This window comes from Myotis myotis, unplaced genomic scaffold (genome assembly GCF_014108235.1).
Source record: "Myotis myotis isolate mMyoMyo1 unplaced genomic scaffold, mMyoMyo1.p scaffold_m19_p_5, whole genome shotgun sequence".
NCBI lineage: Eukaryota > Metazoa > Chordata > Mammalia > Chiroptera > Vespertilionidae > Myotis > Myotis myotis.
Genome location: NW_023416357.1, coordinates 13198890 through 13213986, shown reverse-complemented (window position 1 = coordinate 13213986; position 15097 = coordinate 13198890). Strand labels below are relative to the sequence as shown.

Genomic DNA, 15097 nt, shown 5'->3' with positions numbered 1-15097 from the left:
TGCAAAGCTCCCTAAGAGAGGCCCCCTAAAAGTCCTCGAGAGCAAATTAAATCTGGCATCTCCTCTGATTGCTGGATTTTCCACCACCCATCCTGGAGACGCTAGTCTCACTTCAGGTCAGCCACCTGGACTTCCAGAGACAGAAGTAGGCCCAGACCACATCCGTTTTTGGTGTCTGCTATTTTATTGAGTACTAGAGGCCCAGTGCATGAAATTAGTGCACAGGGGGAGGGATGGGGTGTCCCTCAGCATAGCCTGCACCCTCTCCAATCTGGGACCTCTCAAGGGATGTCGGACCTCCCTCTCACAGTCCAGGACTGCTGGCTCCCAACCACTCTCCTGCCTGATTGCCCCTAACCATTTCTGCCTGCCAGCCTGATCACCTGCTAACCACTCCCCTGCCAGCCTAATTAATGCCTAACTGCTCCCCTGCCGGCCCGATTGCCCCTAACTGCCCTCCCCTGCCAGCCTGCCACCCCTAATTGTCCTCCCCTGAAGGCCTGGTCATCCCCACCTGCCCTCCCCTGCTGGCCCGGTCACCCCAACTGCCCTCCCCTGCTGGCCTGGTCACCCCTAACTGCCAGCCTGGTCACCCCTAACTGCCCTCCCCTGCAGGCCTGGTCCCCCCCAACTGCCCTCCCTTGCAGGCCTGGTCCCCCCCCCAATTGCCCTCCCTTGCAGGCCTGGTCCCCCCAACTGCCCTCCCATGCAGGCCTGATTGCCCTGCCCTCCCCTGCTGGCCATCTTTGACCACATGGGGGCGGCCATCTTGTGTGTTGGAGTGATGGTCAATTTGCATATTACTTCTATTAGATAGGATTAACATATACTTCTTTTTAATAGGAATTCTGCTAGCAGTTGTCAGATTTTTTTCTACGTATACATTCATTTTCCTTTCTTAAAGCTGTAATACATGTCCTCCTAGAACAGTGGTCCTCAACATTCTGGCCCTTTAAATACAGTTCCTCATGTTGTGACTCCACCATAAAATTATTTTCATTGCTACTTCATAACTGTAATGTTGCTACTGTTATGAATCGTAATGTAAATATCTGATATGCAGGATGGTCTTAGGCGACCCCTGTGAAAGGGTCATTTGACTGCCAAAGGGGTCACAACCCACAGGTTGAGAACCACTGTCCTAGAAGATATGTCCTTTGTACTTTGAACCATGGACACCCTCCTCCCCAAAATCACCCATTATAAGACGTGACTCTTGACCCAAAGACGCCTACTAGATCTGGTTTCACAATATACATAATAAATACTCTAATATTTTAGCACCCATCTGGTCAGCATTAACTATTCATTGGCACTTTCTTTTAATTGAAATTAAAAAGGAAGACACTAAAACAAATGTGTTCAGAATCAAAGATGGGATAGTTTTAAGTGTAAATGTTACTGAAATGAAGTAACATTTAGAACTTCTAATACATACCTGATAGTTGCACAGGTTGTATGATAACGATGCACATTGTTCTCGGGGTGTGTGGGAGAACAGGGTTTCCCTGCGTAAGGAGCTGTGAGAAGGCACTTCGGAGGCAGAGCCTAGGAGCCTCTCTGACTGTCAACTGCTCCATGAAATAGGGATTGTTCCCATTTATCAGATAGACACTGAGGCTCAGAGAGGCCTCTCGTCTCTGGAAGGGATTCCTATAGCCTGGACAAGGTTTTGTCCTGAAGTCACAGCAGCCTCAGGTCATTAGGTTAGAATAAGGGAGCAGAGAAAGCCACTGCTGACGCTGATGACTGAGGTTCAGTCCTTTGTTACAGGACCAGTTTGAACACGACCTCAAACGCTCTCCCCCAGGAGAGCCTGCGTATGCCCTTTAACAGAACCACTATAAATTCCGTGTCCCAAACCTAGAGGGAATTGGGGTCCAGAATATTTCCTCTCGGATTTAGAATGTAAAGCACTTAGGTTGTGTTTTATTTTACTGTAGTCACACTCACCGGAGAAGTACGTATTTCTTAGGGAAAAAGGGGGACATACTTGTCCTGAGGTGCCAGTAGCCCCTGCCAAGGATGTGGGCTCTCACTGTCCTCGGCCTGGCTGAGCCTGGCCAGCCTGAGCGCCCTGTATGAGGGCCCGCAGTGCCATCTTGTGGGAGCCCTCAGCCTCTGGAATCAGCTGGAAAAGAGAAACAACCTTGACTGTCAAACTTGGGAGAATGACATTGCAAAGAAATGTTGGGTGCAGTCGAGTAAGATGTTCCCCTCTGGTCACCAGCCACACTAAATATTATTTCCGTGTCTAGAAAATTAATAACCCAAATAAATGAACACCACGCTGGAAAGCTATTGCAAGAACTAAAATGACTAGAAAGGATTTGTTTTTCATCTATTTACTGGGAAATATATTTAAAATCACCGCAGGTGGGAATATATTCTTCCGTGAATTCCATGGAAACACAAAGCCACAGGTTTAGAGCAGAATCTGCTTCTAAGTTGCCATACGGCTCTGTCCTTCTTAGGGGGTTTGGCAAGAGGATGGTTTTTCCCAGGTGTTCATCATGCGAGTGGGCCACACCCCAAATCGCCCACCCCATCATTGTAGGAGAAGCGCCTCCCCCCCTCCGCCCCCAAGACCTTGCTGACTTTGTGCTAACAAAAGCAAATTAAATCGCGCCCCTTCCTTTGGTGCACGGGGCCCTGGCATTGTGTCCCCCTTCCTGTCACACTTGTCGTGCACAGGTGCGTACACCTGCACACACGGACCTCAGCTTAAACATCACCTCCCCAGGTCTGTATTGGCTCCCCTCTATGTATTAGGCCCCACAAGTGTATTTAGCAGAGCACCTGCCTGATTCTTTCCTAGCATCATCCCAACTTAAAATTTTAACCCTGACTCCTGCACTGGCGTGAGCTCGCTGAAGATGGAAGCTGTGCTGCCCTCGCTCTCTCTCTGGCCACGGGACGGGCTGGGCCAGCACTGTCAAGTCTGTGGGTGGCATTGTGGCTCCTCCAGGCACAGGGAAGCCCTCCATCCCATCAGTGGCGGGGTGCACTGTGTTTCCATTAGTGGGGCTGGATTTGGGGGAGTCAGGGTACCTCCCCATCCCCTTGTGGCCCTGCATAGATTCCCCAAAGGCCGCATGGTCTGGGAGCAGTGTGGTGTCCCTAGGTAGAAGGCTGCTGGTTAAATGGGGTGCCTCTGTCATTGGGCATCAGATGAGAAGGGGCCCTTCTCACAGAACTGTGTCCTGCTTGTTGGAAAATGAAATCGAGACTGTGACACAGTTCTCTGGGCCTGAATGTGTATGACAGCCGCTCCCTGACTCACAGGCAACTTGGGCTTTTAGGGAGATTTTAGGGGGAAATCCCTTCTGAGTACTCAAGCGCTTTCTTACCAGGAGGGGAGGGCGTGCCCCATGATGACCTCCTCCCAGGCCCTCATGTAGCCTTTCTGGGTGCCTCAGTGCTGCCGATGACCGCATGGGAGGGAAGCTGGGCTGCCAAGGTCAATTGGGACTGCTCAGAGCTGGGCAGAGAGCGTCATGTCGCCCGGGACCTACACCGACTGTCCAGGTATGAAGTCGTGGGGCACTCGAAGATGTCAACTACTATAATCTCAATGATTTTCCTAGTGATTGCACATTGGGCTGGTATGTTTTAGGTAAGTTGAGTTGAATAAAATATATTGACAGATATTTCAATAATCACTGTTTTAGAGTTCAGGGGAGTGTTATAAATATGAATTCCGTTTCTCAGCCCTGGGGACTTTTCATTTAACGATGAGATCACAAAACTGGTCCTGAGGGTGTCTGCATTCCCTGGGGTCACCCATTCACAAAGCATTTTCTGGCATTTCAATTCTGCCTGTCTGGAATGCCTATAAGGCATACACTTTATCCATCAAGGAAAATAAATAATAGGCAAGTTTTGTTCAGGAGAGATGACACTGGTAAGACTTTGGTGTGTTCCTTAACAGGGGTTCCCTGAAAAGCTATGTGCATCAAACCCTCAGGCCAACAGGCCAGTTGTGGAAGCCACAGTTTCTGCTGATGGATAGGAGGTGTTATCTGGGCTCTAGCCTCCACTAATTCTGCCTCACTTGCAGTTTCTTCCATTTTAAGTAAGTGTGGCTTTTAAAACTGAGAGGCCTGAGGGTGTGGGAAGGCAGGAGTGATATTTTTCAGTGTCTCTGTTTCCTGAGAGAAAGTCATGTTGCGTCTTCAAAACAGCAGCTGTCAGAATGATTTCCATCAGATTAAATAAATCCTGGGAGCCGTGATCACAGTTTCTAGAATCTTGGAAATGTAGGTTATGCTTTGCATGGAGCCCTAATGGAATTGAAAATACGCGTTTTTGCAAACATGGTTTTGCAAGCAGACGCTTTACCAGGGTTTCTCATGTGAATTTTGGTGTAAGCTACCATAGCTCAAGGAGTTGAGGAAGAGTTTTTCCTGTATAGATATAATAAACAAATGCTTACCAGTTTGAGATGCTATTAATTGTAGGTGAAAAAAGCAGTGAAGCTCAGGGCCAAGCTGGATGGAACGCGCAGTGCAACGCATGCTATGTCAGCGTGAGGCTGTATGGTACAGGCAGTGCTGGCGAGTGGTACACAGGAGGCGGTTGCCCTGCGTCCTCACCATCGAGTACGGCCTTTCCAGTTTTAGAAAAGAGAAGAAGACTTTTTTAGGGGTGGGGGGAGTTCGTGTCACAAAGACCTTGAATGAATGCTCAGTACAGATTAATATTCATTATTTCAAGATACAGAAAAGCTTATTCTTAAAATTATCTGCTAAATCTAAACCACAGTGAGATACCACTCACGCATTAGGATGAATACTATCAAAAAAACCAGACTGCCGAAACCGGTTTGGCTCAGTGGATAGAGCGTCAGCCTGCGGACTGAGAGGTCCCAGGTTCGATTCCGGTCAAGGGCATGTACCTGGGTTGCGGGCACATCCCCAGTAGGGGATGTGCAGGAGGCAGCTGATCGATGATTCTCTCTCATCGATGTTTCTAACTCTCTATCTCCCTTCCTCTCTGTAAAAAATCAATAAAATACATTTAAAAAAAAAACAAAACAGACAATAACAAGTGTTGGTGAGGTGTGAGACACCGGAACCGTGTGCATTGCTGGTGGGAATGTGAAATGTTGGGACTGTCGTGGACATCAAGATGATGGCTCCTCAGGTTAAACACAGGATTAACACATGGCCCAGCGACTCTACTTCTGAGTGTCCACACGGAAGAATTGAAAGTAGGGTCTCAGATCTCAGATACTGGTACACCCATGGCCATAGCATCATTAATCCCAATAGTCCAAAGGGAGAAACAACTTAAGAGTCCATCACAGATGAATGGATAAACAAAATGTGGTCTATCCACACAATGAAATACCACTCAGCATTTGAGAAGCAAGGAAATTCTGTCATGCTACAACATGGATGAACCTTGCAGACGTAATGTTCAGTGAAATAGCCAGTCACAAAAAGAGAAAGACTGTATGATTCCACTTACACGGGGTACTAGACTAGTAGAATTCTCAGGACAGAAAGTAGAACAGCAGCTACCAGGGTTTATGGGAAGGGGGACTGGGGAGTTACTGCTTACTAGGTGGAGTTTCTGTTGATGATCAAGTTCTGGAAATGGATCGTGGTGATGGTTGTATAACATTGTGAATGTACTTAATGGCACTGAATTGTACAATTAAAAATGGCTTACAGGTAAATTTTTTAAATGTTAATTAGTTGCTGAGCTAGCTGGGGTTTGCAGCACACTTGGCGGGGAGGGGAGAGCTTGCGCTCTGAGGAAGGTGGTGTAGCAGAGCAACACAGGCTGGAGTCTGCCCGCCAGCGTGGAGGAGACTCTGCAAGTCCAGCACAATTCTTCAGTGTTGTTTAAAAAACAACACAGAAATGGTGCACTCTGCAGCAAGAACCTCTTCTCCAACCTGCTGGATCCGCAGGACTATTGCCTTCCCTCTGAGTCCAACAGGCTCTTCTCTGCTACACTGTCCTTCGATGAGTGGAATCCAAAATGCCCTCAAAACTCAGCAGCTTAAGTGCTAACGAGTCAGAGTGGGCGCCTCTGTAAGATAGGGGTTAGCTAGGAGAATCGCTGTGTGGCCCTGAGGTCTGCTGTCAGTCTCTGACTCCCCTTAGGGACTGAGCTGGGACTGGCGGTGGGTGAGAGGTCTCCTTTAGCCCCAGAGTCCAAAGTGTTCTAGCCATTCGGCATCACACTGTGACTGTCTCCTTGAGAGGCTCGCTTGAGGGGAGATGCTAAAGTGGGTGCCAGGAAGGTAAGCGCTATACCTGCCACTGGGCAGCAGAGGGCAGGAATGAGGCTGCAGCATCTGCCTGCATTTTCTGATGTCCCGGCCGCAGCAGGGTCAGAGACCTCTGATCATAGCCATCCACACAGGCATTTCCTCAGGCATGCTCAGTCAAGACCTAGGACCCACCCTGGTCGTGTTTAACGTGGGAGACGCCCGGGGCCAGGGTGGGAAGGGTCACCTCTGAGGCTCCCTGAGGCCAGGGAGGCCACCGGTGGAAGTGCAGGGCCCCATGGCAGGGCACCGCGGCTGGAGACCCTTTCTCCACGCACACGCACACAGGGGTGAGCAGGTGCTGGGACAGACACTGCGGTGGGCGCTGCAGGCTGCTGTTCTGCCTGCAACAGGGCCAACCCTCTCCCAGGGGCCAGACACTCCACCTTCGCAGAGCGCAGCCTGCTCATTCAGGTACAGTTCTTTATAGTTCAGTTCTGTGCATCAGGGTCATACAGATCATAACAGAGAGAAGTGACTTTAATTTTTTTCTGCTTGTCTGCTTTTCAACAATACATCGAACATATATATCTAGAGAAACGGGATATGTGGCTCTTGCTGCGTGGGGAGGGTGTGTCTCTGTTTCTGCCTTCAGAGGCTTGATGTAGGTTACAAAACCAATGTAAACTGGCAATGATGGAAGTAGTCACGGGCTCACCGCACCTACAGATGGCCGGGCTTTACTGGAAGGTGATGCTGCATAATTATCAGAACAGAACCATCTCTATTTCAGGCTCCTCCTAGATTCTAACATGTTTGGGTTTGTCTGATTCTCAACTATGAACATGTATGACTTTGGCCCCTATGTCCATCCCCTCAGTTTTGGTGACAGTGGCGAGCTCAGTAGGATAGAAGATGTTGACATTGACAATAGCTTCGGAAGGACCTGCTTGGGGTCTCCTAGGGGCCAGGAGTGCATTGGCTGTGGGTCTTTCCCCTTAGCAGCTGCTGGAAGCCACGGGCCCCACGAGGACTGTGGAAGGGGGCCCTCAGCTCACAGAACAGGGAGCTTCCTAGAGTCTCCAGTTCATCCAGTGTGACCCTGACTTACTGCTTCAGGGACGCCTATGTCTGCAGTCTGAAACCAACACCACTGGGCTTGCCCGTAGTTACAAATTGAGGACTGAGGGCGAACCAAAGAACAAGAGGAAAGTGCTTTCCAGCCACTCCCCTGCCTGGCCTCCCTCCGGAGGACTCCACAGGTGTCCTGAGCCAGCGGCCAGGTGGTAGTTGTGGTGAAATAACCTTCCCACTTCTCTTCCCTCCTCAGCCATGCTTATTCCCTCCCCTCAAACTGACCTCATCCACCTGTTGTCGCTGCCACAGCCCCCTTTTGTGAGTTTTCTGCTAAATTGTCTTTTCCCTTCTTGTCTTACAGCCCGCCTAAACCCACCGTGTACATCTCCGGTGTCATCGCCCGGGTAAGAGCCTTCATCACATGGGCCTCAGCGTGAGGTCTTTCGGTCCCTTGTCTTTGCTAACCCCATTCTTCCATGGGGCCAGTGGTGTCCTGTGGTCTCCTGTCCACGAGCGCATAGGGGGAACTAGGGACAGTGACGGCATGGAGCACACAGCAGGGGTGGGAGCAGCTGCCTCTCCTCCTCCTCACCTGTCTCCCGTCTTTTTGAACTTGGCCGGGGACCACAGCTACCCACTGGCCAAGTGCTTCTGGGAGACTGAGCTGAGAATGCTTTTACATTTTTAAATAGTTGAAAAAAATCAAAGTAAGAAGTCTATATTCATGACATGTGAAAATTATATGCAATTCAGATTTCAGCGTGAAGTTTTCGTGGCACACAGCCACGCCCATCATGTATGCATCGTCTGCAGCTGCTTTCATGCTGCAGTGGCCAACCAAATAGTTGAGGCAGAGAGTATGACCTGCAAAGCCTAAAAATATTTACTACCTGACATATTACAGAAAGTGCTTGCCAACCCCTGGTCTAAACACATGGGCTTTAGTGATACCCTTTACAAAGAGCGCCCTCTTGTGGTGAACCCAGTGTTCTGTAACTCCAGCCCTCCCACCAGCTAACTCCCATTGTGAGGAGGATACGCTAACTAACACCACCCACAGTTCTGTGGCTCACAGTACAGCTGAGCACTTAGCATATGATGTGTGTCGTTGCTGGGGACAGCTCACCACAGCCGTGCTGAGACGCTGGGACAGATGAGTGGCACATCTACTACATGTGAGAAAATTAAATGCAGACACAAGTTTGAGGTCAACCATGGCCAGTTGGTTAGCCGGAGCAGCCCTGGCAGCAGCCTCACAGGCCCTGTGGCACCCAGTGATTCCTCCCTGGAGACAGGGGTACCTTCTCCAAGGCTCGGCAGGTGAAGACAGGTGCTGTCTCACACCTTATAGCTCTACCCTTTGGTATCCTTCCCGGCTCACAGCTGTGGTGGCAGATCTGAATGGAAGGCCTGGATTGGATTCTGTCTGGCCCCCAGTTCAGACAATTACAGGAGCAGTTCTAGCAGAAGACACCCAAACACATGTAGTTTCCAATCTCAGGCGTGTGGGCAAGGCGTGTGGGCAGAGACAGCCAGATCCTCACCTTCTGGGTGGTGTGTGGGCCTCAGTGCCCCCCCGCTCCCCAGGGAGCTTCAGGGACCCCACAGGCCAGGGGACAGGCTCCTGCCTGCCCACAGGCCCCCAGTCCATCACCCACGCTGCAGGGACACGGTGGACTCGGGGTTGGGGCCTTGCTCCTGCACGAACCCAGCTAGTCAGTGTTGATGACACCATGCCTTCCTTCTTTGTCTCCGACAGGGCGACAAGGACTTCCCCCCAGCAGCCGCTCAGGTGGCTCACCAGAAGCCCCACGCCTCCATGGACAAGTACCCGTCCCATAGAACCCAGCACATCCAGCAGCCTCGCAAGTGACCGCGAGGACCCAGCGCCCTCCCCTGCCGTGCCTGGTTCCCGACATTTGGTATTTCCCCGGCAAAGAAAACTGCATTTTCTTCCAAACACTTTTCCAGTGGGAGATCTAAGGCAAAGCAACGCGCCCTTCCTTTGCCTTATATTTCCAAATCAAAGCTAGAAACAAACCCCAAACCTTGTTCCCAGGGAGTCCTGTTTGGTGAGGGGCCATTAGCAGAACCTGCCGAGTTCTGAGCAAAATGAAGTTGCTCAGAGTTTAGCTTTAGAACTATTTCAGCCATTGACTAAAAGTCCTGCCTATGGTCTTAAAAACAAAGGGGCACAAATGTGGGAGGGTTGGATTGAGATTAGGAGGAAAGCTCAATCGTTTTATGCTTCTGAGTACCAGGACAATCAAATCTGCACACATAAGGGAGCACAAGAAATGAGGGTGTTCATTACGGGGGTGGGTTTCAGAAAGACATCAAAGAAAACTTAAAACGGACCATAGCAACCCTGAATGTCACTCCCTGTGCTACCAGGGGTCCCTGTGCAGGGCGACCCCAGAAGGACCAAAGAAAAGTTTGCATCTCTGAGATGGCTCTGTTATTACAGGAGTCATCTTGCTGAAAAATTGGAGGGCAGGTAGTTTGCCCAAAGGTAGTACCTCTGGGAGGAGATCTCAGTGTGGGTCCCAAGTCCAGCACTGCCCTGCCATCAAGGCAGCCTGCGCCCGAGCAATCAAGACAAATTCGTGTTTGTCGTCACTCACCTCTAGAGCTGTCTCTGAGTTCTGGAAGTGGCCACTGGCCAGGCAGACGGACAGCCAATTCTGGACACACAGCAAGAGCACAGACTGCATGGGGAGAGAAGTGAACACAGAGAGAACAGACCGAGCCTGCCCTTTGTCTCCCTGGGAACAAGAGACACCACATTCCATTAGAGCTAGAAAAGCCTGTGTGCCAGTGGCCCAGCTGTCCAGATTCCTTCTGCCTGTGCACGTTTGCTGGGCCCACCTTCACTTGGGCCCGTCAGATGGCCCCGCTTTCTGTGCGTTTCCTGCCCAGAGCCACGCTGGGCTGCTCTCTGGCTTGGGGGTGTAGTGCCTGCTTTTCTGAAAAGCCAAAGGTTCCTTCAGATCTTCCTGAGCAGAGGCCTGGGGAGGGCCCTCCCGTCAGCCACCCCACTTGCCAGCAGTGGCATTTGCTGCAGGCCAGCAGTGCGCTGTGAGCAGCGTGCCTGCCACCAGCCTTGCGATGCCATTCAGTCCAGAGCTGCGATGAGCAGGGGTGACTCAGACCGAGGCAGACCCATGCCCTCCCCTGAGGGAAAAGCCCTGCCTGGCTTTCTGAAGGCCGTGTCGTTTCCTCCCACTGGCTTGCAGAAGCTGGAGTCTAACCTTCAAGGTATCATGTGATCATATCTGGTATTTCTTAGTCTGAGAGGTTGGTATACACCAAGGCTGGCTTTGGAGAGGCACACTCTGTGGGCAGCATGGTCGTGGGGCACATGGAGCAAGCAGCTCCCCACCCCCACCCCACCCCCCAGAGTTGGCATCCCAGAAGGGCGCTGAGAGCAGACAGTGCAGGTCAGGCCTGTGCAGACCCTTGCACCTTCCGCTACAGAAATGTAGGCGCGATGTTGATACCTGGGTTTGCAGGCAGGAGCGCCGTGCTGTTTCCCAAGGGGCATGTTTATGTACTTGTAGTTGCACCTGGCCTGTATCTGTGGCTCGCTGAAAGCATACTGTTTCCTGAATGAGTACCAGTTGTTAACTTGAAGAATAATACTGATTATAATAAAGCCCCTGCATTTCTCCTCATGGCTTGTTTTTTCTTACATTTCAGAGATTTTTCTCTTACATTTTACTAGGGTTGCCAGATGGTTTCTATAGAAACACAAACATGCATGCATGATGGGTATTTTCACAAACTGTTTCACAGACACAAAGTCGGACTATTGGACATGTGGCACCTTGAGTCTAATCATCTACTTTAAAACGTCCTAAAATGGTAAAGCTTAAGGCAGTTGATTAAAACATCCTGCTTGGACCTAGCAGCTGGCCCTGTGCTATGGGCCCTTTGGGAACAGACTTAGGGAGGAACAATTAGCAGGAAGTCTGGGTGGCTGTGAGCAGCTTTTGACAAGCAAGACATTCGCCTCTCTTCTGTAACCCATATGAATGGGATGCAAAAATAATCACAACTATCCAACCTGAGGTCCATAGTCGGATCACAGGCTGACACCGGGAGGTGCCCCACTGGTCAGGGGAGGATCTGGGGTGTGTCAGGATCTGAAATGCTGACTCCCCCTGCACACAACACACACCCGAAGCGGAACGATACTGCTGCCCGTCCTCGGTCCCGGTCCTTTCACAAGCTAGCTGTGGACACACACGTGAGCCCGTGTGTGCGTCAGCGTGTCGTGGAGAACCAGCTGTAGGGCAGGGCTACGGGAGGGTCTGGGTGGGGAGGGGAGACATTGCCAGACCCAGCCAGGTTCTTAATTAATTAATTATTTTTGAGAACATCTGCCGCCTGCCCAGGCGGCCTGGGGTGCTCTTCTGCTGTTCCGCAGCTTTTTCCAACTTGACAGCTGCTGTGCTGCTTAAATGCTGCTTCTTACAAACCCAAAGTAAACCTTTTCCCCCCAAGACCTGGCATCCTGCTGGCCTCTGCAGAATCCAAAGGAGACAAAACAAAAACAAGGAAACAGTGCGTTGCGGAGCCCTCCCAGGCGGCGGCGACAGCCATATGCTCCTGGAAAACAGGGTGAGTGGGTGGTGACACTTAACCAAGAAACTGCTTGGGATTTCTCCTCTAGTTGTGTTAGCTAGGGTTCTCCAGAGAAGCCAAGCCAATAGGATGTGGATAGTAGGTAGGCAGATAAATAGATATTTGTTTTAAGTCCAAAATCTACAGGGTCAGTCAGCAAGCTGGAGACCCAGAGGAGAGCCAGTGTTGCAGTTCAAGTCCAAAGGCATCTTGGGAACAGGGGCAGGAGAGGTCAGTCTGTTCTACTGAAGGCTATCAACTGACTTGATGAGGTGCACCCACATTATGGAGGGCACTGCAGCTCACTCCAAGTCCACCGATTTAAATATATACGTCAACCCAAAGCACCCTCACAGAAACCTCCAGAATAATGTCTGACCAAATATCTGGGCGCCGTGGGCCAGCCAAGTCGGCACATGAAATGAACCATCATCACACGAGCTCACGGCTGCTCGTTCTTCTCCAGACCCTCCAAGCGTCTGGGGTCTGTTCTCCCTCTGACCAGGTTGAAGCATCCGCATGCCTCACAACATGTTGTCTGACGTCTAACTTCTTCCAACAGACTTTCTAAAATTCAATTAGGGGCACTGATAACGAGAAAATAAAAGTTTTCTCATCTTCCCTTTTAATCCTAAATATTATTAAAAATCCAACTGCCATGCTTTCAAAAATCAAAATCCAATTTGTCGCCTGGAAAAGACCCCACACAATATGAAATAATGAACTGATGTAATCGGAGGAAGCCCTGAGTGAGGTTTTGGATTGCGTTTCAGCATTGTCACCTAAAAGGCAGAGCCCAGCGTTTTGTCGCACAAAGGCTGTTTCTGTACAAATTGCCAGAGACCCGCTTGTGCCATTCTTTCAATAGAGCTGGTCTGGGAACATGGGATGTGCTTAGCGTTCTAATAATGATGTTCATTATCTCCGGGGCAGTGCTCTCCGCCTGGGGGCGACGTTGCCCTCAGAGGACATGAGCAGTGTGTGGAGATGCCTCTGGTTGTCACAGCGGAGGTTGGGGAGGGTGCTAGTGGGTCGCCCCTAGTGAACAGAGACCCAGGATGCTGCTAAAAATCGCCCGGTCCACAGGACAGCCCCACCACAAAGAATTATCCGGAGCCACATGTCGGCCATGCCGAGGCTCGGAAACCTTCACGACCCTATTCGAGAAGCTCATGTTACACAGTTAAAGGCCAGTTCCCCTCCTGCTGGAATCTTGGGGGGGAAATCTATGTTTCGGGGGCAAGGATACTGAAGTGGCAGTAGCTAAAGCTAAGCTGTGTCTGCTTTTCCGTCCCTGGAGCAGAAAATAGCAAATTGCTGTGATGCAGATTCGCTCCTGGATGCAATGGAAGTTTTTAGATAAAGCAGCCTTCTCCTTCGGGAGGCGGGCGACGGATCTGCAGCATCAGGCTGTGTTCTCAGTCACCGACACAAGACCAGCAGAGATAAACGTCCCTCGGTGGCCTCCCCAGCACACTCACCTAGACAGGCACGCCCAACACCAGGTGTTTGTCTCAGCTACGTACTAGCATTCTCCAAAGGAGATCTAGAAGCCTCTTCCCAACCCTTACAGCCTGTTTCCCGTGCCTGGACCGTGCGTGTCTCCAGCTGGTTAACCTCAGGGCTCTCGGCAGACGCAGCGGAGTGAAGAGCAAAGGAGGGAAACGGCGTCTCTCTGCCAAGCGAGCGCGCAGCTGAGCACGAGGCGAAGGCCAGGACTTCAGCGCGCCTCACATCACTGTCTCCCAGCACAGCCCCCTCCCCAGCCTCCTCCCCAGCACCCCTCCCCAGCACCCCTCCCCAGCACCCCTCCACAGCACCCCTCCCCAGCCCCCTCCCCAGCACCCCTCCACAGCCCCCTCCACAGCACCCCTCCACAGCCCCCTCCCCAGCACCCCTCCACAGACCCTCGTTTCCATCACAGGAGGAATAAAGGCTGCCTGTGAACTCCTGGAGCCGGGGCCATTTCTTACACCCCTGGCACTTTCCCGTCACCCCGCCATCACCCCCTACCTAGACTGTGGGCGTGGGATACTGGCATCCTTCCTATCAGACACCGAAGATGTTCCATGCGGCTTTTAGCTACAACGCGTACAACTAGATGACATCACACGGGGCAGAAAAAACACATTTCAGAAATGAGACGGACGGAACAAGTGTTTGCAAAAATCACGTGCTTTATCATCAAATTCTCTACCTTCGGTGCCAAGGATGCCTCTGCCCCGGTGCACCAGTGGGCTGAAGACTTTCAGGTTCAGTCACTTCTGAAAAGCACTATTTCTGGGTGCCATCGCTCATAGGGGAGCCCTGTGGGACTATAGAAGTGATTGGGTATCAGTGAGCCCCACTTTCAGTTAAGAAGACTCATCCTGCCCTAACCGGTTTGGCTCAGTGGATAGAGCGTCGGCCTGTGGACTTAAGGGTCCCAGGTTCGATTCCGGTCAAGGGCATGTACCTTGGTTGCGGGCACATCCCCAATAGGGGGTGTGCAGGAGGCAGCTGATGGATGTTTCTCTCTCATCGATGTTTCTAACTCTCTATCCCTCTCCCTTCCTCTCTGTAAAAAATCAATAAAATATATTTTAAAAAAAAACAAAAGAAGACTCATCCTAATTCCACTCACCAAAATGAACGACTATCACATGCTGCACCTATCATACCAGAGCCGAAGAGGCACCCTGGGACCAGAGCATGTGGGTGAGGTCTGTCCTCCCCCAACGGGACAGTGTGAGAACCCACATCCTGGCCGGTGCCACCTCTCAGGCTCGCGCCACCTGGGCCTGAGAAGGCAGACTTAGGAGAGGAAAGGCTCTCTGAACAAAAACAACAGCATTCCCTCCTTAAAAAAAAAAAAAAAAAAAAATCCTACAGGAACAAAACCCAAGAAACAGTATTTGGAGTAACCAGAAGCCAGATTTCCATAAAGCATAATAAGAAAACCCCCTCACATGATGTGTAATGTCACGTCATAGGTATGTAATAGCCCTCAGATGGCACTAAGCCCACCTTGCCAGTTAAAACAACTAATGAAATCCCTCATATATTTATTGTTTGCTTTTCAGAGCTCACGGTTTTTTTTCCTGCCTTAATGCTAATTTTTTCAACGTAATGGGTTAAGTTATTTAACTATCCTTACAGAGGAGAGCACAGCAGCTAAGCCCAGCACAGATG

General features: G+C 50.8%; 1 protein-coding gene across 1 annotated transcript in view; it reads left to right on the top strand.

Annotated features, from left to right (window-relative positions):
• LOC118655674 (death associated protein) overlaps positions 1 to 10974 on the top strand; it is a 52305-nt gene extending 41331 nt beyond the window's left edge. The window contains exons 3-4 of the mRNA XM_036307777.1: positions 7662 to 7704; positions 9060 to 10974. Of these exons, the coding sequence (XP_036163670.1) occupies positions 7662 to 7704; positions 9060 to 9173 (157 nt within the window). The 3' untranslated portion in view covers positions 9174 to 10974. The remainder of the gene's footprint in view (positions 1 to 7661; positions 7705 to 9059) is intronic.
• The last annotated feature ends 4123 nt before the right edge of the window (positions 10975 to 15097 follow it).